The sequence below is a fragment of the Elaeis guineensis genome, chromosome 2 (assembly GCF_000442705.2).
Source record: "Elaeis guineensis isolate ETL-2024a chromosome 2, EG11, whole genome shotgun sequence".
NCBI lineage: Eukaryota > Viridiplantae > Streptophyta > Magnoliopsida > Arecales > Arecaceae > Elaeis > Elaeis guineensis.
This window is the reverse complement of record NC_025994.2, coordinates 123,271,951-123,297,971: the sequence shown is the minus strand read 5'-3', so window position 1 is coordinate 123,297,971 and position 26,021 is coordinate 123,271,951. Positions and strand designations below refer to the sequence as shown.

Sequence of the window (26,021 nt, the reverse complement as noted above, 5' to 3'; positions counted from 1 at the left end):
TCGACCTCTGAAGGCAAAAGGCCCCGACCAACATGGCTCGATCGCCAATCGTCGAATCAATGGCTCGATCGTCGATCGTCGAATCAATGGCTCGATCGTCGATCATCGAATCAACAGCTCGATCATCGATCGTCGAACCGACGGCCTCAGTCTCTGAAGGCAAAAGGGCCTCGACCAACACGGCTCGATCGCCGATCGTCGAATCAACGGCTCGATCATCGATCACCGAACCGACGGCCTCGACCTCTGAAGGCAAAAGGCCCCGACTAACATGGCTCGATCGTCGATCGCCGAATCAATGGCTCGATCACCGATCGCCGAACCGACGGCCTCCGCCTCTGAAGGCAAAAGGGCCTCGGCCAACATGGCTCAATCGTCGATCGTCGAATCAACGGCTCGATCATCGATCGTCGAACCGACGGCATCGGCCTCTGAAGGCAAAAGGCCTCGACCAACATGGCTCGATCGTCGATCGCCGAATCAATGGCTCAATCGCCGATCATCGAATCAATGGCTCGATCGTCGATCATCGAATCAATGGCTCAATCATCGATCGCCAAACCAACGGCTCGATCGCCGACCAACACGGCTCGATCGTCAGTCGCCGAATCAACGGCTCGATCACCGATTGTCGAACCGACGGCCTCTGCCTATGAAGGCAAAAGGGCCTTGGCCAATACGGCTCGATCGTCGATCATCGAATCAACGGCTCGATCACCGATCGTCGAACCGACAGCCTCAGCCTCTGAAGGCGAAAGGCCCCGACCAACACGGCTCGATCGTCGATCGCCGAACCAACGGCTCGATCATCGATCGCCGAACCGACGGCCTCGACCTCTGAAGGCAAAAGGCCTCGATTAACATGGCTCGATCGCCGATCGTCGAATCAATGGCTCGATCGTCGATCGTCGAATCAACGGTTCGATCATCGATCGCCGAACCGACGGCCTCCATCTCTGAAGGCAAAAGGCTCCGACCAACATGGCTCGATCGTCGATCATCGAATCAATGGCTCGATCGCCGATCACCGAATCAATGGCTCCATTGTCGATCGCTGAATCAACGCTCGATCATCGATTGTCGAACCAATGGCTCGATCGCCGACCAACATGGCTCGATCGTCGATCGTCGAATCAACGGTTCGATCTCCGATCGTCGAACCAACGGCTCGATCGTCGAATCAACGGCTTGATCATCGATCGTCGAACCGACGGCCCCGCCTCTGAAGGCAAAGGGCTTCGACCAAAGCGGCTGGCTAACTTGCCAACTTAGCTTCGACTAAGAAAGGGCAAAACGTCAAGACAACCGCGACATACCCGCCCAACCAAGGTTTGGGCAACGGGTATTCGACTTGCGACATACCGATCCGGTCACGACCGATCGAAGGATATTTGGCTTGCCACCGTCTATCATACGACTCGACATGCTACGTCAACGGATATTCGACTTGCGACATACCGACCCGGTCACGACCGATCGAAGGATATTCGGCTTGCCACTGTTTATCATACATCCTGACGTGCACGCCCGATCAAGGGCCGGACAACGGATATTCGACTTGCCATCGTTATTCTATCCGAATACATCGGACGTTACTCGACTATCGGATACGTTGGATGCTACTCAACTATCAGACTCTACGGGATGATCGTGTCATGCTACGTTTAGAGGTTGGCCGACCTCCGACCCAACGTGCATGCTCGACCTGCAGTTGGGATGACCGACATCGGATCGTTCATTGATGCGATCGCCAGAGTCGGGGCAAGACATGACGGAAAACCACTCCTTTCGTCCGAAGCCGTCGCCCACGTGTTCAAGCAAGCCAACACGACATCGGACTCAGGAGTGGGGGGACAACTGTTGGGATATACCGACTGACCCCCATACGCCGACTTACCCTCGGACCGATCTGACCGACGACCGACGGATGACTTCGATCGACGCCCGACTCTACCGACCGCACTGATCGACGACTGCCGATAGTAGCTGCCGACATTGTCCGACTGAAGGAGTGTCGACCGAACCGACCCATGCTGTTCCCGACCGATCGAGCGGTCGAATCCATATTACCGACTCACTGTCGGGGGTGGCAGCCGACATCCGACTTAAGCAAGACACCTGACCAGCCGACGGTGCCTCCGGGTCATTATCCGACATCCCACAACCAAATGCCGACGTATGGTCGGTCGGCTTCCTCAAACGCCGTACGACTACTGAGAGCCGCCGTCCTGACAAAGGCATGCGGCATAGCCGTCCTGGGACATTGTCCTGTCGAAGAAATGGGTTCGTTCTGACAATCCGCGGTGATTTGATAGCCTACGGCGATTTGACAGCCTCCGACGATTTGACAGCTCCTTCCATTGTCTGCGCCATTAATGACGGTGCCATGCCGCGCTCTACTATAAAATGGAGAAGGCAACAGCGCTGGAGGAGATTCTTTCGAAACCTCTGAACTCCCCCCTCTCTAGCTCTCTCTTTCATCGCTGAGCTCCTTGATTCTTTTCTACTGTTGCCTAGTCTCCTCTCTGACTTGACCGTCGAAGGGTCCCCACCGGAATCACCTCTGATCAGTGCGGACTTTTTTTGTAGGTGCTCGCTCCCGACGATCAGACGACGAAGAGATTGATCGTAATAGATCAGAACTTTAGTTGGACGGCCAGCTCTGGAACGAGGTCCCATTCTAATTTTTAAGCAGGCGAACTTCTTCCTGGAAGAAAAACAAGCAGCATACTGTGTTTCGATAGATTTTAAATACCATAAGAAATTGAAACGACGAAGTGCAACCCAACTTTAACATTGTTGCGTTCGTCAGGGAAGGCAGGCAGGAGTCTTGAACAGAAATATAGCGTCTTAGTTGCTAGGGTGATAATACTTGGTCCCTACGTATTTATGATTCATGGACATATCTCATGTTGGTCATTATATGACCATCAAAGTAACAGGCCATGCTACGACCCCTCCCCATACCACCACAACGCGCGCCCCCCCCCCAAATAACTTTCTTCTTGGGTTAACTTGATTCTAAAATGCATTTTACAAAATGGAGGTAGTAAATAATAAAAAAGGGTCAGTGTTTCATAGACCAAATGTCAGGAATCAAGATGCACATAACATATAATTTCTTCTGAAATCTATAATTTTCCATAGCACAAGCAATATATAATCAAGCTTGCCATATATTACATAACAAGCTTTTATTGTGTAAATATACGTCTCTTTTATAGTTTTTATCATAAATGGTGACTTTATGTGTGTTATTGTAGTCGTACAACCTTAGTTTGTACGAGAGGTAACCTAATCAGAAAATTGATGTTCGAGAGGCACCCAGAACCATATATGTACGGAAAACCGGGCATAAAATTTCCAAACCGGAAAAAGGTACCGATAGGACGGGCAAAGCAGCAAAGGTCCAGATGGGTGCTGCGACCGCAAAAATATTTCGAGGCATTGACCTACGGGTGACACAAAACAATAGGCCCCTAAAAACTATCATGAAGGCCTTTGGCTTGCAGGCTTCTTATTCGCTCCCACCCAATGACTGGACACCGTAATCCCGCTCTTTTTGCTGCCCTTCATGCTAAGAGGCAACGTCCAACCATGAAAGCAACACAAGTGCCTAACGAGTTCGGCTGCAAACAGCCAAATCCCAAGATTACCCGTATTTTGGTCTACCAAACACTGTAAGGGTGTGTCCCTCACACATGATCCCAACCAAGCGGACAAATCCCCCTGTGCGAGTGAAAGGAGGATCAGGACTCATAGCAAGAGGAATAGGGGTATGTGATCTAAACAAACATGCACACTATTGCAAGCACTCAAGAAAGAGCTTGTCATTTTAATAAATTGATTGGAGGTCTTTTAGAAGATTAGACAATGATGCAGGAACAGAGAGACAAATGCTTCCTTTATCTTGTTTGTACCACAACAGCTCCTAATGGAGATTGTGCAGATGGGATAACTTCGAAGATATGAATAGAATCAACCACGACCCTTTATCAATGAGGGGATGTGAATGTTGGAGAGCATAAGGATCTCAACCCATGTAGAGCAACCAAGCATGTCATTTCCTAAGTGCAACCCAACATCAATTATTTATTTTTTTTCTAATTCATCGATAAATTGTTGATCATCTATTTACAATTCAAAGTTTTCACCAAGGTTGGATGTTTGAACACAAGCCTTGTGGTTCTCAACTCCGTAAAATATTATTAAACTATTCATCGATTGACCAAAATTGAGTGCATGTATCAAACCTCAGGAAAAGAAAATCATCATAAAAGATTCTGATTTCTGATAGTATAGCGGCCACCCATTAGGTACTCATCTCTTGCCACTGAATGTGCATAATACTGGTATATATGACTAAAAGTGTCCGAGCATCCTGTGTGGGATGAATGCTTCCTGACAGACAGGTGCATACCTTGCACGTCAGTGGCCAAGATGATGAACTGTGGAGAACCATTCGAGTAGCACACTCCCTAAATACTTACCTCCATATCTACCTCTGCAACAAATACCCAACACTCCTTACACGAAGAAGTAGATATCAACCCATCCCATGCATAGAATGTCTGACGCATCCACAAACATATGGATCCTGATAGCAATGTACTATGTGCAAACTCCCTATATGATATAATCAACTTTTGCTGTTCTTTGTCCTACTAGCAGGTTAACAGGTTTACTTCCCTAATAAGGTGTGCACAAGCTATTATGATAATGAATCGCTGTTTTAATGATACACTTCTTATGCTCTAATCAGAATTATTTTCCAGCGCCACTCCTGACAAGAAAAACTTTGAATATCATATAGGTTTTATCTGAAGATAGGAAAAACAGGCACAATAAAAACAAACAAATACAGAGATCAGCACAAAGACAAAAATGATGATTAAGTCATAATAGAGAACACTCACAGTAGCTTCTTCTAGGGCAGTGTCTTGTGTATCAGTTACAGGTTAGAGCTGTTTGCACCCACTTCAAATGTTGAGCCAGGCTTGCACCAGGGAGACTTTCCCGCCGATCCTGTCCAAGAATGAATAATCCATCACAGCTAACCTATCTTATAATCACCTGAACATATGATGTAAAAATATTGAAATAATTTCAGGCAGTGACATCTTATGTCAATCTTCATGACAGATGTGACTATTGTTATCTGTAGAGTATAAATAACTTCCTACAAGCAGTTATTTTTCCTTCAAATCAAAGAAGCAGCCGACTTACAAGTTCATCTTTTTCATATTTTATATGATCAAAGCACATTTGGATATAAATCAAACAATCTTTCAAATACATGGCACACATGTTGATTTGCAACTTTCTTCTCCAGAAAACCACATGCTGTGACAAATCTGAGGATCATTATCAAATGCAATATCTGATTACAATCAAGCAGGGAATAGAAGGCATAAACAAAAAGTGTTGTTAAAATTGCCAGTCCTATCTAATCTAGGCCATGACAGGTTTGCTCACAGTGTAGAAGCACATTCCCTCCTATAGTTTACCTGACCAAGTCCAGTGAATTTGTTGCCCCGTTATATCTGATTAAGTTACCTATTAAAAAACAAATATCAAATGAACAGAAATGATGTGGTTGAAAACAGATTATAAACACATGCAATGAACATCTGTAGTGGTGGACCTCAGTCTATATACTAAGAAAAGATGAGAGGAGAAGGGGGGTGGGGGGGTGTGGAGGTTGTTCGTTGTTATATGCAGTTCTAGAATCCTCCTCCATGATAATTCTGTTGGCCTATAAGGAATATGCAGAATATCAAAATCCATTAGTGGCAGCAGTAAGCCCGACAATGGGAATTGAAGTTGACTCAATAGGGCCTGCAGCAGCATGAAGAACTCTTCCATGGAGGTCTTTGGTGATGAATCCGATGCCAGCTCCATGCTGATGAACTGAACAATCCAAGTTAACATTCACATATGCAGGGGGTGTGGGGGAGGGGCGGGCGTGGGAGCGCGCTTTGCAAATGAGTTGAGAAGAGGTGTAAATGGAAACCTCCGTTGGGTTGGGCCCCAGAGGCCAGAATAGTGAGAGGAGACCTGTTGGACCTTGTTCAGAAATTCATCAGCATGCACCATGGCTGATCTAAGAATGATGATTAGATTGGTTTGGGTACCTTGGAAGATCTCCATGTCCCTGATTGCATACGCTCCATCTAACAAACAAGTGATGACAGTCTTCCTTGTACTGTCAGCTGCTGCATCACCTTGAGAGGCAAGGATGGCAATCGCCTCAACCCATAAGTTTATAGCCAATAAAGGTGGTGAGAGGGGGTGAGACCAGAATCAGCAACTTTAGGGCAGGTGAAGACCAAATGATCCATTTCAGTATTACCATGGCGACTTTTGAAAGTGACATAACTTGGAAGAAGAAGAATATTAACTAACAAGGGCAATATTAAGTACAATGATCCTTTCAACATAACTTGGAAGAAAAAGAATTATGATTAAGAAAATGGAAAAATATTAGTGGATTGGAGAGTTATATAAACTAGGCAGCTCAAACATTGGTGACCTTGGTGATGTGAAGGACTAACCATGCAGATTAGGCTATTGTATCATTTCTGAAGGGTGATAATGCTAATGATGCAGATCTGAAAGGATAATTTCTGCAAAAATTTATATATTTATATATATACTTATGTTACATATATATTCAATGTTGGGCTATGTATTTTATATGAATTAAGAATTTGAAATGTTGATTTGGCCCTATTTCAATCCAATTTAGATCAAATTTGACTTGATTATAAATCATAATAAAGAAACAGAAAATAAAAATCAAATCGACCAACCCGCTTAAACCAAAAAACCGTTCCAACCATTCAAATACTTGGGAAAGCTATATGAATAAACCAAACCGATACAAAATCGAACCGAAGAAACTGATTATGTTTAGTCAAATATTTAGTTTTAGAAACCTCTTAAACCGAAATGTTGGTTCGGTTTTAAAAAATCACTTAAAACTGAATCGACCGAGCCGTTTTCAGCCTTAGGTTGGTGTTTGCATTTTTGCAACATGGCTAGCCATCCATTTATCTTAAGAAGTGGAGCAAATTTTGCCTTGATTTGCTGATGTTTGAAATTTATCTTAATCTTTATAGACGATAGCAGAGATTCTTGTTCTTATTAGGAGCCTGGTACTATAACTGGCTTAAAGCTCAAGAATCCCATTGACCAGACCAGCCTTGGTTAACATATGTATAGGAGTTTGATATATATTAGAATTGTCAAGATGCTAGGGTCATGCTTGAAATTTAAAAAAAAAAAAAAAGAAGAGCAATCCAATGCACGAGGCCCTGCTCAGAATTAGATCTTCATTTTTAAATGAGTGGTTAGCTATGTACTAGAAAAGCTTGTCCCAATCTAGAGGTTGTGATCGACTAAAAGAAAAATTATCTTCTCCAATTGAAGTGGCAGGAACCAAGCATTTTGGGTTATTCTGAATACACAATTATCTGTTTTCAATGAATAAAAACATTACTGTAGCTGCTGAAGGGGAGGAAGAGGAGCTACTCTTCCTTCAACAGAGAGGGACAATGACCAAAATCATAGATTGCTTGTACATGTTGGTACAAGCTTTAGGTAAACAAAGCTCGTAAAGAGTGCTAACTAGATAAAAGTGGAAAAACACCTGCAAACTGCCAGATTATTATAAATAGCTACTGTAGGATGGATTTTAATTTCAATAAGAATTCGGACGTTCAATGCACTTGGGAGGGAATATCTGATGTTAGCACTTGTCATTGCACACCCCCCCCCAACCCCAAAAATAATAATAATAATAATAATACTCCAAGTGTCAGCACCTTAGTCAAAGCAAGCACGACATACACATGAACGCAGTAACACAGTGTAGTATCACATCCAACCGTCCAAGTGTCATAAGTTTCAAAGCTCCAATATTCAGAAAAACTTAACTCTGAAGTTAACACTTAGATCCTTTAAAGTACATATCATCCATTCAAAGTGATACCAAGGGCTAATCATTTTATGTAGTAAAAACATATACCAAAAAATAAGCCAACTATGGATCTTTCAAATTTCTAAGCGTAATTACATATATACAAGTAAATCAGGCATATTCCTACTAATAAATCTTAAACTACTTTTGAATCATCATGAGAATGTAGTAGGCATCAAAATAAACTCTTACCTTAGAATCATGAAACCGGATACATGCTTGTAGCTGTTGTGAGTGCATAACATAAAGCGAGACAACAACCTGCAGATCATGTCAGTTGAACAGCATTTTAGCCAATAATAGGAGGCAAGAGGGGATAAGCAATACAAAAGAAGATTAGATCAATGCAATGCATTACAAAAAAATAAATGAATCAATAAATCAGAACTTACTCGTTCTAATTGATAGAATTAGTTCATAAAATGATACAATAAACATAAAGCCGGCATGGTACATTTCATTCTGTCTGTAATGCATCAGAATTCACCTATAAGCATATTTATTCTGTGCCTGTAATGTATAAAAATTCGCCTGTAAGCATACTTTTCCTACACAAAACTCACAAGATTTCTGATATAAACAACAAATGACATCACCACAATATTGCATGCATCAGGACATATAGCGTGATCAAATGTTTTGATCATGCATGTATATTGAAGAATCATTTTAATGTAACATCCAACAAAGTCATAATGGCAGGTGTTGGGGCCTGGGGGGAACTTACAAGACTTTTTTTTTTTTTTGAGAAAAAAAATTTATGATTTTATCACTGTAAAATTGTAACAGAATATATGACATCATGACGCAAGAATCATTTTATCAACAATGAACTCACTGAACTTAGAATTCTGACACTTTACAAGAATTTTTGATTTACCAGCAAATGCAACTGCTGAGCAAGCACTTGAACATGAACTAGCATAAATGCTACAATCGATAATTGAAGTATTTAAGTATTTCATGCAGCATGCCCTGTACAAGACAATATGGATCAACTTTTGTTTAAGCATCTTGCATGGAGGAAGACAATCCTAAATTAATTGAATAAGAGAAAGCATCCATAAAGCAGGCAGTAAGTAGATAGACCCGTATTTATCTTCACTAAGTCAATGCATATTTTGTTTAATAAAAGTCATATCTCTCAATATAATTGTAGAGGTGCATATCCCAAACTCATGACAGCTAAATGTAGAAATAGGCAGTAATTGATTGTTCTAATATTCAGAGTACTCATCGCACAACAGAGTTTCATGCAGTGTAACAATAATTATATTGAGCAATTAGCCAAAATAGATTATCTAAACTACAGCCTGATAATACCTGATTAGAGAGGCTAATTTGAATTCTGCATGGAATATTGAATGTCTAAGAGCTACTAGTTACAGTTTCAGAAATGAGGTTGTGATATATCAATTTTTCAATCATATAAGCACCAAGAGGGAAAACAGGCAGAGTTAGGCTATGGTTTACAAGCATTGAAATGTTCTTTTGGATCATGCACAATTCACCTCATGGATTTCATTAAAAAATTCCAGAAAACCCAAAATAAATCATCAGAAAGCTGCTATCTTTAATATGACAATATCAATGACCTGGAGGACTGAAGTAATTGCAAATATCTGGGTCAAAGTTAGGAAATCACAGAAGTTTCAAGAAAAACCAAAAGAAATTATCAGATAGATGCTAGCTTTGAGATGGAAACATCTATGACTTGCAGGAACGAAATAGTTGAAATGTCTGTCTTGAAGTTAGGAAAGCATAGCCCATCAAAAAAAAAAAAAGTTAGGAAATCATAGAAATTTCAAGAAATCCCAAAAGGAATCATCAGAGAGATATTTGCTTTAAGACTACAATATCAATGACTTGTAGGATTGAGCAAAGAACTGTGATGAAGTTAGGAAATCATAGAAATTTCAATAAAACCCAAAAGAAATCATCAGAGAGATACTAGCTTTAAGACGGCAATGTTAATGACTTTATAGGGCCGAAGTAATTGCCAATATGTGTCAAAGTTAGGAAATCGTAGAAATTTCAAGAAAACCCGAGAAAGATACTAGATGTAAGATAAGAATGTCGATTACTCATAGCATTAAAGGAATTCAAGAAACCAACACATCTGTGGAACTTCATTGACCTCCAATTGGAAAATCAAGAACTCATCAAAGGACAAAAAGAAGGGAATAAAAGAAACTAGGAGACAGAAACACAACAAGCTAAATTTTAACAGATAATTACGGTCACCCTTATCCAGAACAACTCTAATGTCGGTCGGATTCTTGCAGCAAAGGAGAGAGGAACTTCTTGAAAGAAAACCTAAATGAATTCTTCTAGAATAAAACCGTAGAGATCTTACATGATTCGGTGCCGGCTGCGGTTCTGGAGGAAGAGAGATCGGGGCGGTTCCAAGCGATGGGGACGAGAGCGTTGGCTGGCCAAGAACGGAGTTCTCGAGGCCGATAAAAACCACCAGAGAAGAGATGACACATTCGCCGCCAGAACGGAGAAGAGGAGACGCCTTCCTGGATCAAAGGCGCCGGAGAAATAAACGACGCTTTCGTCGTCCGATTCGTCCACGGGAAAAGGCGAAGGATGGGAGTGCACTAAAGTCGGTGACGCAGCGGACGATAATGAGGGGCGGGGATATTTATAGGGGGCCGAGGCGGTTTGCAGTTTGAAGTTAACCAGAACAATAGGTTGAACCCGGTTTTAAAAACTTCAATTGAACCAACTTGTAACGGGGTCGGGTCGCGTCGCTGCATGATCCGGTTCAGCATAAACCTTCGGTTGGGCCACCAGCGTTCCTCATTTATTTTTAATCTACCACAGTTTTTTAGTTCATTTCCAGATTTGCAGAAAACTAAACCGTTGGTCCAGGCCTGATTATCTGGACCCAATTATGACGAGCTCAATTCAGATTAATAACTGATGACCTAATCCAAAGCTTACCACATCTAAACCCAATATGATCCAATGCATGATTGGATCAAGATAATTGGAGAAAACAAAAAAGCTTGGACATTGGAAAGAGATAAATCTATAAAAAATATCTTTATCCTTTTTTTTTTGTCTTTTACTTATGCATTTTTGGATGGCAAAAAATATTATCCAAGAGTATCTCCTTTGTTTGCTTTTTTTTTTTTCGAAGAAAATACATAATATATGAGAAGAAAAGTGGCACGATGAAGGATTCGCAGTGCTAGAAAATGGAGTCTAACGTGCAAGTTTTATACAAATAATTTTTTATGGATAAGTAGATCATATGTCTAATCAAGTAATTTTTTATGAAAATCAGTTTAAGTTATTTGCTAAATTTTCATATGCCAGCGTGAAGGATGAGGCGTCAAAGAAGCAGAAGTTCGAGCCATGAAAAAAGTTTCGAAACTCATTATGCCTCATTTTTGGACCCCCCCCCCCCCCCCCCCCACACACACACATTAATCCATCTCATCAAATGCATATATTATCTACAAAAAATTTTGGCCCTCTTCAAATGATGGAATACATTATACTTGATAAGTAATGCTTTGACATTAAAGTGAAAAAGGAGCACCTAATGAATAAGCTAGATGGTAGTAATCAAGGGATCCAAGGAAAAGGCAGGCAAGAAAACATGGAGATTTCACAAATCATCTTCTAACAGGAATGCATAATCGATAATCCTCATTTTTTTGAGGGGGATCTAAATGGTTCTTTTTTTCAAATGGAAACATTTTTTCCTCTTCCACATTTATCCTCCTCAAAGTAACTTGATTCAATGGTTTTGCTATTGTGTGTTTACAAATATTTCTTATAGAATCTATGAGATGGATCCTAGCCATTCCTTATTAAAAAGTATAATGGAAATAAAAGTGGCAACCAGATGCATTCCCTTTTCTTCTTATTTTTTAATCGATAGATCCAGCTTGTCCACTCCATCTCCCTTTTCCCTCCTCTAGGACTGAAAATGGGCTGGCTGAGCCCCATTCCTACTCAAGCACGGTCTTTCTTTTGGTTTGGGCTTCGAGTCGGACTTGGTCCAAAAATCTTTGCAGAATCCATGCCCGAGCCCATCACCCTGGCCCTCACCGTTGCTGTGTTGCCCACCACCCTTGCATTGTTGCCCCAATCAATCTAAAATCCTCTCCCATGAGCCCCTTCTACCAGCTCAACTACTCCCAGTATTGGCACATCATCGTCTCCCTCTCTCCCTACCACAGGGGTGAGTTTGGACACATTTGCTGGCTATTATTGCCTTCCCATTGGCCAGAAGATTGTCGTCAAGATCACATCTGATGTTGCCTTCCTATTGGCTAGGAATTAAGCAATGGAAGGAGTACGGTGGTCGAGGCTTGGTTGTGGAGGTGAATGGACAAAAGAACAACACGATGGTGGTCGTGTGATCAGAGGTGGATGCCGGTCATGTTGTTAGTCCTGGAGTAAGGAGAAAGGAAATCAATTAAGACCCTTCCGTTTTGCCTAAATTACTATACTTGCCACTCATGTTTGGATTATTTATCGGCTATAATTGGTGACATAAGAAACATCACAGACTATTCATTATACAGTAAATAACATAGCAACATACAAAATTTCGTCTCATACAGATTTTAGAATCTCCGTAAAACATCAATCATTCAAAATCATTATCTTTTTGCTAAAATGAAAAATAATGACCGTACAATATTATTTTAGATTTGGCATAGCCCATTTGCATCAGATAACATAGTCGAGACCGGCATAATAGTAGCAATATTCTAAAAGATCCTTATTTGCTATAAGACAAGCATTGCAAGCATCAGCCTGCACAAAGGTCTAGATGGTGTATATACCAGTAGAAGAAAATAGGGATGGCAATTTACGCGATCTCATTAGGTATCCAATCCTAACAGGATAGGTTTTACCTGACCCATTTAGAGTCGGGGCAAGGATAGGCATTTAAAATAAACTATATAATGAGCTTGGGATAGAGGCGAGTAAACCTAACCTTGTATGTACTAATATATTTTTATTATTTCTTTGCTTTTCTTAGCTGAAGGTATATTTGATTTTTCTAATGAACGATACTTTTGTTTGTTGCCTGCATTATAGTTGAACATTTGGTTCGTGATCTATGTCTCAGACTTTTAGTTCATCTAATATTAGATTGGGTACTGAGATTTGAACCTTCTTTTATTTATTTGATTTGTATGCTGGAAAAGATGGATATTTTGCAGTTGAACCTCCCCAACCATCCCAACCCGCTCGATCTAACTTTAGGTAGGGCGGGGCAGGCTTGGGTTGTTGCCTCAGACCACCTCGAGGCGAGCACCGGTCGGGAACAAACAGGTATAAGGTTCCCCATCATGAGGTAGGTGTTGGTAATGGCATTACCTTGGCCATATCTGTCGCATTGCCCTCCCTGGAAGGAAAATCCTATGAGCCTCCCTTGGGCTTCTACTAGGACATTTGGCGTTCACACTAGTCAATGGGCCACGTGGTTGATTTGCAGCTTACGTCAGTCCTTTTGTCCATGTGAGCAGCAAGCCTTTGCAGGGAATCCATCGCTGCAAAAGTGGACTGTGGATCCTTTTCTAACAAAAATAAAATAAAATAAAATAAAAAGAAGCAAAAAAAGGGCCCTTGAAACAAATATTTATCCATGTTATCTTTAGACAGATGAGCCCCTAACCATTCGATGAGGTCTTGTACCTTCCAATCCCCTATTACACTGGCATCTCATTTTCTGACAATGCAGGTACAACTTGTATAAAATGTACATTACCGTCCACATAAAAAAAAATAAAAACATAAGTGCGTACAAAATAGTATCCTAGTCACAAAATAAAGTACAAACTTGCTTGATAGAAGATCAATGAAACTGCAAAATAGTTGTGGAATTTAGATTTTAATCCAATCAATTTGCATTTCCAATACATGGTTATTTTTCAGTTTTAATCAAAGTTTGCAGGCAGAGAATCTTTTGATCATCAGAGGTTGCATCATCTCATCTCTATGATTCCAATATTGATGTCCCCACGAACCAAATACAGTTTGGGGAATTGGATTTTTGTTATTGTATATTGAGACTGCTTCAACAATCCAATCTCCTATCTCTAGCTTGGTCAGGGTTGATGCAGGTCACCTCACTCGGATTGGGGTAGGGAGGAACCGGGAATTGATTGAACATTGGCAGCAGTACTCTGGGAAATCACCAATCAGCAACGCCAGAACTAACTTTTGCTGTCATCACAATGGCCCACTCGTATTAAATACATGCCCTTAAATTTCAAATAAAGCACACCAAGTTCAACGCTTCCTCATCAACGCTATTTCAGAATTCACTTGTAGTGACTTGGGTTTGGTAAGACAATCCAGATGCAATGTTTGAACAATAAAATCATCACTCGGCCCTTTAGAGAGAGGAAGATTTCTCAGTGATAATTCTTGCCCAAATAGATTCATTCCATGACAGCGTCTCATTTGAACCAAAGCCACCAGAAACCAAATAGATACCATGTTACTGCTATATTCTTCCACTCAGGAAATAATCACATTGGCAAGCAAACAAGGAAGCAATCCCCACTCAAGCAACAGTCACATTGCAAACCAAACAAAGGAAGCAAGACCTTGAAATGAGTAATTGTACAGAAACCACAGCACCCACACAGCATGTGCAGTGTCGGCTATGGAAAATTTAGTGGTTGCGATGGCTCTGAATTGAAGGTGAAGAAGGGTCGGGAACAAGCAAGGTTCAGAGCACTTAACATCATATAAAATTTTGCCTCCCAACGGCAACACTACATTTCCAAACATAAAACCATCAAGATACCAAATACAACTCTCTCTCCCTTTTCTCTCTCTCACGAACTCGAAGATATAGTAAAAGGATACTTTTTTACAACACACAGAAGCACAAAATATTTTAAGCTACATCAATTTCACAGAAAAAAATTAAAAATAAAATCAAATAAATGATTCTATTTTCCACGATTGAGCATCTCCTTGTACCTGAGGATGGAATCGAGGCGCTGAAGCTGGAGCTGCTGCTTGAACCGATTAATGAAGGCGTCTGCCCTGGCGTCCACCTCCTCCTCCTCCTCCTCCACCACAAGCGCTGCTCGGACGCGGCTCCTCGCGGCCGCCGGCCGCCGCACGATCTCCGCCTCCTCGAAGTGAGCGAAAGCGGAATTCTCGCTCGCCGACTTTTTCATCCGCCCCGCCAGCTTCTTCTCCTTCTCCTCCCCCGGCTTCTCCTGCGAGTCCGACTGGCACCGGCTGAAGTGGTCCTGCTGTTGCTTCCCGCCTGTGAAAGCATCGGGTGCCTCCGTCGTCTCCGATTTGGGGGAGGGAGGGGAGAGAGTGGCGGCGGCGTCGAGGGTGAAATCGCCGGATCGGAAGCGGTAGAGGCCGATGGAGCGGAGGCGTTCGAGGACGGCGGAGGGGCCGCGGGATATGGGACGGAGGTGGTCGTCGTCGTCGCGGTGGCGGTGGGAGCGAAGGGTCTTGGAGGTGAGGGCGATGGTGCCGATGACGAGATTGAGGAGCACGAAGAGGACGGTGGGGGAGAGCCAGTCGCGTACGGAGGACCACATCGACGGCCACGATTCTTCCATCATCATTGCTTCGAATCGGAGCACCGAAGAGGAGATGTTAGCGGGCTGGGTAGATGAGGAGGAGAAAACTGGTGGCTCATTTATAATATGTGGTGCAATGATGGGGGGGCACGTGGCTAAGCGCATATGGCTTCCGTGGGGTTGCGGACGAAAGGGGAAGGAAAGGTGCCGGTGAGATGGGGGGAGGAGGAGGAGGAGGAGGCTCTGTTAACTTTTTCCGAAGTCTATGTTTGGCGGGTCCAATACCGCGTGGTTTAAGCAAGATTGCCAAGCTTGGCGGCGCCGGATATTACAGATGCCACAACACCCAGCGATGGAATTAGTCTTATTTTTCTATTTCCATTATTGCATTTATTTATTCTAATGCTCGGCCTGAACCTCAATGCTCATACATGATTTTTTTTTTTTAAATAAAAACATATCTAAATTTATTCTTTTTTTTTTTGTTTCAAATGAAAATATAAGTGACAAAGTGAAGAATAAAATTGTTGTTGCTTCCTCTTGCTCATGAATAGGACTGGTCTGTACAAATTTTATATTCAAAAAATAAGATTAAAAAAAAAAAGAATTCCCTCGTATCAATACCAATTTCATTGTCTCATGTTTTTATAAGCTTATGGTGCTGGCCTCTCTTGATTTATCGATATCTTAATTTGATTTATGTACATACAGGAAGGCACTTAATTTCTTGGATATTCCCTTTAAATTGAAGAAACAAAAATAAAGTTCTTCATGATGGTTATAATTGGCGGAATTGTACATGAGCGGCTCAAGTAATTGAGGTTTTTATTATATTTATTTTCTAGCTTGTTCTCAAACTTTAAATTTAATAATTTTATATTGGACTTGATCCTGGAAGCTACCTCAACCGTGGAAAAGTCAAAACCGTGCTGGTGGAAACCAAAAGTCCATGATAGAACAAAAATATGTCAATTCATGTTACAGTGTGGTATAAAACTAATACAGTAACACTTTTGTCATATGTTCTAATTTCCACTGGTGTTTCCATGCTAAATGACTCGTAGAAACCAATGAAATTGGCCGACATGAAAGAAGATAACAAGTATGCACCAGGAAGGGGTGAAAAAAATGGATACGATATGCATTTCAAAGTGAACGATCGTATTAGTGAAATTTGCATCTAAATTTAAGTATCCTTTTTAACCGAAAGGAGATGGTGTATTCTCAGTGGGGAAGAATCTGCCACGTACGGAGGATATACACATCAACGGCCGCATTCTTACATCATCAACACTGCAAATCGGAATTTGGAGGGACCGGAGATGGGAAGTTGGTGAGGAGGAGGAGACTAGGGGCTAACTTGAATATTTGTAGCGTGATAAAGGACGCCACGCGGCTAAAAGCATGGGGCGCACATGGGGGATAAGGACGAAAGAGGAAGGAATGGTGCGGTTGAGACGATGAGGAGGCTCTGTTAACTTTTTCTGGGAGTAGTTTCTGTTTGGTATTTGACGCATGGACTTCTTCGGCCGCGGGCCCCAATACCGTGTGGTTTCTGAGAGAGCGGAAAAGCGCCGGATATGACTCATATTAGTCTTATTTTCTATTTTCCCTATTAGAGTATAATTATATTTATGTACTCTGGTCCTTGGCCTGAGCCTAATACTTGTACATGAATTTTCAATAAAAGAATATCTAAATTCATTCCTATTTGTTTAAAATAAATATAATAATGACAGAGGAGAATAATATCACTATTGCTTTCTCTTGCTCTGGAATAATATTGGTCTATATAAATCTCATATTCAAGAAATAAGATTTTAGAAAAAAAAAAAAAAAGGGAATTCCTTCGCATCAATGTGATCAATTGAATTTCTGCACTTATAGGGAGGTACTTGGTTATTTCTTGGCTATTCCCTTTACGCTGAAGAAACAGAAATAAAGTTCTCTTTCATGACCATATATAATTGTGGAATTGTACATGAGCTGCTCTAGTAGTTAAGTTTTTTAATAGATTTATTTTCTAGTTTGATCCCAAATTCCAAAATCTAATACTTTAAGTTGGACTTGACCCTTGCAGCTAACAGGAACCTAGAAGAGTCAAATTGAACCACGGGAAACCAACAAATTAGTAACAGAATCAATTCATGTTACAGCAGCTGGTATGAATCCAATACAGTAATACTTTTGTCATATGTTCTCATTTTTCTCTGGTGTTTAATGACTGGAGGACAGCACAGTGTGCGCCAGGATGGAGGGATGTGAAGAAAAGGATATAAGGTATGCATTTCGAAGGGAGTGTACAAGTTGGTCAAATTTGGTGTGACGAGGCCATGGAGAGGCGTGAACAAATGGATATAAGGTAGCATTTCAAAGGGAGTGAACAACTTGGTCAAATTTGGTGTGACGAGGTGAGGGAAGCAAACAGAGAAGCCAAGCATTTTTCTCTTCCGCGAAGATGGGACGGCCGATCATTGTCGTTGGGCTGTCGGCCTCCACCGAGGGTCTGAAATCTCTTGCCCTGGAAAATCTAGGAAATACCAGGTGGTCCAACATCAAGGTCCTCGTCTCATATAACTCCCACGCACAGGCATGGATGGAGTGTTAGCCTGTGGTGTGTTAGAAATGTGCCACTAGGGGAAGACTCAAAAAGATAATCTTATGTAGATTCCTATCTGATAAAGTTTATTTATGTTGTAGTAGGTGCTCAACCTAGGAATTTTCTTGCTACCCCAATTAGACAGGATGTAAGTTGTTGTCTTACCATTAATCTAATCATAACCATCCATACAACATAAAATAATAAAAAAAATAAACTAATATGAGAGCAGAAGAGTGATTCTGATGAATCAGTATTAGCATTAAAAAATCAAGACTTGCTTTCATTTAAAAGGACAAAAGGGCTTGAAGACTAACATAGCATATATTATTTGAGGTGCGTTTGTGGTGCGTCCTTTCCTTTTATTTCATCTTAATTATTTTCTTGCAGGTACTTTAGTGCTCAAAAGATGGTTGTTTCCTTTGTCTTTTCTTTTCTCTAGTTTTTTCCTCACAGACACATTAGTGCTCAAATGATTCAACTCTTCATGTGCCAACTTGGAGAATCTGAATTACCATTTTATGCACCAAATTGAAAAGGGCAACTCAATCTCCTGCCAAAAAGCCTCAAAATCTTAACTTTCTGCTAATATTTGCATCCAAGTAATAGCAAAATTTTTAAAAAAAATCAATCAGCGTTGACAGAGATCCATGCAGTAGAAAGTAATAGTAAAAAAAATCAATCAATGTTGACAAAGATTTCTACCCAAGTAATAATTAAAAAATCATTTAGATTGTATCTTCTGTGCTAAAGAATAATTTTTCTTTTTTTGCGGTATCAACTATTGGATCAGATAATATCCACTTCGAGATGTATGCAAGCAAATGATGATAGATATTATAATACTTTGAAATTCATGCAAAATATGATCCAATAATTGAGATCGTCAGAAAAGATCAATCATTCTTTGCTTGAGCCATGTCCGGAGTCCCATAAAACAAAAGTAGAGCTCTCCCATCTGGGTAATTATTTAGCTACACCTGATTAGTTTGTCATGTGTTTGTTCCACCTACAATAGTGTACAATTTGGTGCATCCTGTCTGGGGATTATATATTATTTTCCTCTATCATGCACATCCACTCATTATTTTATGATCGGACAAGCAATGAGGAAAACCAACCACGCGGCTCCATTGGTAAAATGTTGATTGAGACGATTAATAAAATTGCAACCTTGTCGACTATTGGTGAAGTTATATTCTTTATCATCCCACATCCGGCGTTCCAAAGGAAGGTCACGGTTGGTCTCTTGGCTTTGTTTGTTTGATCTGAATAAATTATTATCCGTCCAGCTGGACACCATTAGGACTCATGAATTAGGTGAGTTGTCTTTCAAAGTCATGGATTGGATCCAGTGTTGATCCTTTTGACATGCTAAGGAGAGAATAATCAGGGAAAAAGATTGGACGCAATCTTGCTCAAAAAAATTAAAAAGTTTCGATGTGATCATCTCACCAATTATTTATAATTCTTGTCTAGATCTTTGTTGCCTTTGAATGGCTTAAATGCTATGTCTCTTGATAATTTAACCAAGTTTAACAGCTGACTGCCATGCTTGATTTATAAAATGCAGATGTAAGGTGGTTGAAAGATGATATGGAAATAATAAAAAGCACTGCTATATCCATGTGGGTCATGTGGATGCACAAACTTTCTGTTACAAAGATTTGCATCCAAGAAATAGCAAAATAATAAAAAAAAATCAGCATTAGGATTTATGAAATAATGAATGAAGAGATGAGAGAGGGAGGTAAAGAATTCGATTACCTGGTCGCCATAGGCATTGAGGTTTCAGGGCTTTTTAATGCATAACTAGTTTGTATTTACCTCAATTTAAAAATATTTTATCTCAAGTTTAAACTATTTGGAATGTTGGGAATCTCCCCCAGCAGCTAACTAGTTTATATTTAGATCAACTCTATTATGTATCAACCATATTGAAACATTGAAACATAGATGTTGCAGATAAGTTCCTAATCAAACCAATAAAGTAATTCGTGTTTGAAAATGTGAATTATTATTTTGATATCCTCTAATAATATTGTAGTTTTATGGTATTATATAAACCTGCATAATTAGGATGTAGGTTTACATTAAAAGCACAGTTGAAATATCAATTTTGTATTTGTATTTGAGGCTCACCATTCCTATGTACATAAAAAATTTTGCTCTTTATCACCGTTCACCAATGTAGAATGATTATATATGGAGACATTAGTGTATCCATCAAGGTTTTTAATTTTATTCTTCTACAAAATTTAATAAAATTTGAGAATCTGTTTGGATGATCTTGTGCAATTCAATGGGATTCATAAGAACATATGCTAGGCAAGATCTATTTTACGGTATTCACAAGAAGTGTTTTAGAGTAGACTGGCCCGAATACCATAGATAGAATAAAATAATCTCACTAGGTCTTTTTTTGACTCTATGTGAATGGATTGGAAGAGGTTCAATTGACAAAGGTCGTGCTGGCCTCACATTCTATAATATCAAATATAATCAGTGCATATTATTATGGGCTGAGCTTGATTTCTGCAGGATTTTTAATGTAATCCTATGGAAATATCCAAACAAGCCCTTAACTATTAGATGTTGAAACCGAATCTCTATAATAGCAACTAATCTCAATTTTTGTATAATGATCCATATTCCAATATCTCAGCTCGTATATATTGTCCAAGATTTTGGGATATCTCAAACCATTTCAAAAATTTTCCAACATCCTGTTTGTTTTGAGATAAATCTTAACATGGGCTAGGTATCAATATTTATTTAGATAGTGGTGTAGGCAAACCAGGAGGGATAGATGCATTCACCTGGTTCCTAAAATAACTTGAGGGGAGTTGTAGCTGGTGATGGTCAGTTCAGTAGAAAAGCAGCCCATTTAGAGTGGTCCAGAGACATTGCGGCTGCCTCGATAGTCCACTAAACCTAAAAGCTTGGCCCCTGGGCAATTGGGCTGGGGCTTCTTCGCAGCTCAAGCCCATTCCTTGTTGAGCCCATCATTTGTCCATGCGCCATTGAATTGCCGTATAAACATTAGTGACATAAATTTGCTCAAAAAGACATTAATGTGATAAAACCATGGGTGCAATTCTGACCACTTAATTAAAAAAAAATCCCCCTGATCTGATCCAAGCTATAGTTCATGTTGATGTGCTGTAGGATTTTCAATGGGGTTGGGTTGGGATTCGCAAACGTCAATCTTTTTTTTTTTTTTTTCCAAGTCAGGTTCGCTCAGGTTAAACCTTGGTAAACCTGATCCAGTTCTAACTTGCTTTTCTCTCAACCCAATCCCTATCCAATCTAACTCTAAAACATTGCCCTTCCAAATCAACCCAAGTTGATGGTAACCCATAGTCTTAAGAACGCGTCTTTCCACCTAACCAGTTGGTTGGGTTGATCTCATCCCACTCTGCTTGTGGACTCGAGAGGCAAAGGAGAGCCCCCAAGTAAAGGCAATGCCATGATGGCTCCTGGTGTGGAGGCAAGCTCTCCTAACGCATGACGCGTACATGAGATACCCATGATGATCGAACGACAGGCTTTTGAACTTTATGGTGGCAGCAAGTGGGCTGAGTTCCATGATTCACAAGTAATGAGATGTCATTGTCTTTTGTAATTAGTTTTTATATGTGATGCAGGCGAGCTTCTGGTGAAAGCCGAGGAACCAAAATGTCACCAGCTTTTATTATTATTATTATTATTATTATTATTTTGGTGGGCACAAAGTCTCCTATTCTTGTCCACTATGTTATCTGTAGGATAAAGATATGGCAAACAGAACATCCAAACTGAAGAGACTCACCAACGACGAGGCATAAAATTTCTATATTATCATTGCCTTCTACTCATGGAATATGAACGGTGCTCGCATACCTAGCGTGAATGCAGTGTGTTACTACTTGACATGTTCGCATTTGCCACCTATTTTTTTCTTCGAGTAAACACAACGACACTTGAGGGTGATGGTGGAAAACCCTCCGATGTCTAAATATACAACAATTTTGGCAGACAGAGGCTTAAGAGAAAGTAACAACAGCATAAATGTGACGGCAAGCATACTCAAAGATCCCCCAGATATAGATCATACAAGATGAGGGTTGATGTTCGTTACCGGAAGAGGTAAACGTGTACTTTAATTGCTTGATAATCGCCTGCATGTTATGTGCATCGTTGATCTTAATTGCACTGGATGGACATTCATAAGCCCGGCTACAACGGCCATCCGTTGGATGAGTTTGATGGCCTTTAGAGGTCCTATGGTGAGCTTCCATTGATTGGTTAGTTTACATCAATAATGATAAGATTTGAAGGCGTCTTGCACAAAATTGAATCAAATTCCACCTGCAACAAAAAAAAAAAAAAAAGAAGCTGTAGCTTGCCAAGAGGATTTGCTGAGTTTGCATATGCAAATGAGTGAGTCAAAAGGGAAACAAGGTTGTGCAAGTTTTGCTTTTTGCTTGTTCGAAAGTTTCTTTTCTTTTAAGCGTTCCATGACAAGTAAATATAGCAACTTGAACCAACTCCCTGAGAGCAAAGACAAATTTTGGAGAGGGAAAAAAAAAAAGAGAGAGGGATATAGAAGGCTTGCTTTTGACCCACATGAACTTGGACCCATCCTAAAAAAAAAAAACAGAAAACCAGAAAAGAAACCTCATGTTGACTAGTTGGTCCTGGATGGTAGTACATGAATCACCTTTACCACATCTGAAGGAGCCTTACCACATGTTATCTATTTTCTTGTTAGAATGAGATTGCAAATTACATTTAAGCCACCAAAGGGGTGCGCATAAAAAAATGAGCTACAAATCTTGGTAAAAATGCTACGCGGGACGGCCCCCCTTCGCTCCATTTTTTTATTACCAAAAAAAAAAGAAAAAGGTGTAGCTAATTTTATTCTTCCAATTATTTAATTAACTAATGATTATTTAATCGTCTAGATTAAATATTTACATGGTGAGTTTGTTAACAAAAAGGAAGAGAAATTATCAATAACATTTTCTGGTTGCTAGGCAGGAGGTGCTTTCACTAGAACAAGCCCCATCATGAATGATAAAACCAATAACACAAACTAACTAAAATTACTAAAGAAATCAAAACCATAACTGATACCAAATATAGAATCTAATTTCCTGAGAAAATCCAATTAATTATGAATCCAAGCCAAACTCATAAGCTTAAATAATAGAACATGGATTTACGCTCTTGTTTTGAGCGTTGGGACATGACATATCCGAGTTGGCATTAAAGTGTGCGCTGGTACATCGATGATGAATTATTATTTTCCAATCAGGAAGCGAAGAGAGCGTGCATCCATCCACGAATATCAAACACGTTGGAACTTTTTTTCCCAACTGATTTCGTGTCCCAATCCAACAACTAAATCACCGTAATTAACATCTATCCCCTCTTAATTGCCCGTTTAATGAAATAAAGAGACAAAGAACTCCATCACTCACCCTTGGATTCCAATCAAACGGACAGATCTCGGACTATGTAATAAATTTCTGACCACTCCCTCTCCAACGCCGGTAACCACCGGTAAATTTAAATTCCGATTAAAGATCGCAAACTATCCTTCTTCTTCTCACTTTCCCTACCGGTACAAGTACAAGTGAGACAGCGAGCGGTTGCCTTACTCCTTGCCGCTTATCTTCTCCAGTTCTCCGTTCTCCCCCTACTTCTCCTCCTCCTTCCCCACGAAAGCCATGGGGGACCGGCCCTACCCCTCCTCCAACCGTAACGCTAACGGTGCTCGGACTCTCAACGGCGGCGGAGCCACCACCAATGGCGGATCCGGCGGTCCCCCTCCCTTCCCGCCCGCGAAGGCCCAGCAGTATAGCGCCACCCGCCAGCTCTACCGCCCCCTCCCTCCTCAGCCCCCCGCCACCGAGGGCGCCGCCGAGGGTGCTGCTGCGCCTGCTGCCTCTGGCTGACCCTTCTCCTGATCGCCCTCATCTTCCTCGCCGCCATTGCCGCCGGCATCTTCTACGTCCTCTACCACCCCCAGCGCCCCAGCTTCTCCGTCGAATCCCTCCGCCTCTCCGCCCTCAACATCACCTCCTCCAATCTTCTTACCTCCCGCATCGACCTCACCGTCTCCGCCAGGAACCCCAACCGGAAGGTCGTCTTCCTGTACGACGATGTCGCCATCTCCGCCTACTCCAACGGGGTGGGCATCGGAGAAGGCTCGTTCCCGGCGTTCGTCCAAGCCACCGAGAACACCACTGTCCTTAAAGCCACGGTATCGAGCTCGCGGCGGAGCCTGGAGCCAGGAGAGGCGGAGGATCTGACGAAGAGGAAGAAATTCTCGCTGGAGATCGATCTGGAGACGAAGGCCGGGGTCAAGATCGGGGGTTTCAAGTCTAAGCGGATCGGAATTAGGGTGTTGTGTGAAGGAATCGAGGGCCGCGTCGCCAAGGGGAACCCGGCGGCCGCCGCCACTTCGCCGGCCAACGCCCGGTGCCAGGTGAAGCTTCGGATCAAAATCTGGAACTGGACGTTCTAGGGAAAATAATTCTATCAATGAATTTAAATCATAAAAAAGTAAAAAAAAAAAAACAAGTACAGTAGACGACTTAGTTTTTTAACAGGTCTCTTTTTGTCTTTTTTATTTTTGTGGAATATATTTCCTTTTTCTTTCTTTCAGACTTTAGATGAGTTGTTGCTTGTTGTGCATCGAATAATTTATGTTGTTTTATTCTCCTTCACTGAATTGTTATTTTCTATATGATAATTTACTGTAATTTTGGAGCTGAATCAGATCTGCATCTTTATTAGTGTGTTCTATTCATCACCAAGTATAGATTAGTGGAAGGAATTGTGCGGTGGGCACCGCCATGGACATGGTGATGGGGAAGTGTCGGTGGATCAACCAGACAATGGTCTTGGTGCTTTCCACGCGTTTTCGTCTCCACGTTAGGGGTTCTTTTTGTTTCAACGTTATTGACTCTGGATGATTGTGCTGATGTACTTGATGCAAGATATTTAATTTATTTTTATAAACATTATTCTCATATTTTGACCATGTATGTTAATTTTAAGAGGTGCATGGAAATATGATTGCAGTAATAATGATGAAAAAATTGAAATCTTATACAACGATGAAGAACAAAAAAAATATGATGAGATGCATATCATGATATCTTGGTGACGAGAGGAGGACGGCATTAGCTAAAGTTAAAATGAGATTTTTTTATATTTTTATTGGTTAGATTGCAGATGCATGTGGTTAGATGCATACGGTGTCTTGATGACGATAGAAAGATGACATTAACTGAAACCAAGAGTAATTTTTTCGTATTTTTATTGATTAGATTGGAGATGCGATAGCATTTAATTTAAGAAGCAAACCAACTTTAATGCTCATCAGGTCAGATATAATATTATTGTTTGATGTTGCATCATGATCTATATGAATTGCTGATCATCTGTGTGTGCATTGGAAGAAATTATATGCTCTGCATTATATATGGATGTATTACATCAATCATGTATCACCCTGTTCTTAGTTTAGATTGCTGTCCCATAGATTTTGTCTTGGTTTATTATTGTGGTATATCATGGTATAATTTTTTTGACCGTACCTTTTTTAGGATTCGGTTCTTTTCTTTCAATAGAACATGTTTGAGTGTGGAAAATGAGGGATGTTACGTGCGGTCCCTTGATTGGCTAACTGATGCGTCTCTTTCCAGTCTGGCTCAGTGGGCACCCAAGTCATGGGAGCAATTTTTTTCTTTTTTTCCACAAAGAAATGGGCAGTACAGATTCTTATTGAATGCAACATGGTTTAATTACTGTGAAGGCGACTTGCTTATGCTAGCAGGTCCACTGCGCGAGGAAAGGACGAAGGAGGAATCTGTGGGGACCGGCCGGAAACCTTATCCAAAAGTTCCTTTTC

General features: G+C 40.9%; 2 protein-coding genes across 2 annotated transcripts; one reads left to right on the top strand and one right to left on the bottom strand.

The window, feature by feature from the left end:
* Positions 1-14,711: 14,711 nt before the first annotated feature.
* Positions 14,712-15,705, bottom strand: LOC105032745 (pathogen-associated molecular patterns-induced protein A70). The gene has a single exon (XM_010907327.4). It carries the CDS (start codon positions 15,679-15,681, stop codon positions 14,920-14,922), a length of 762 nt encoding a protein of 253 aa, XP_010905629.2. The 5' UTR covers positions 15,682-15,705; the 3' UTR covers positions 14,712-14,919.
* Positions 15,706-23,713: 8,008 nt separating this feature from the next.
* On the top strand, positions 23,714-24,880 carry LOC105032826 (NDR1/HIN1-like protein 13). Its single transcript, XM_010907431.3, is given in 2 exon segments — positions 23,714-24,009; positions 24,012-24,880. Coding segments are annotated over 2 exon segments (798 nt in total). The 5' UTR covers positions 23,714-23,829; the 3' UTR covers positions 24,630-24,880.
* Positions 24,881-26,021: the final 1,141 nt, after the last annotated feature.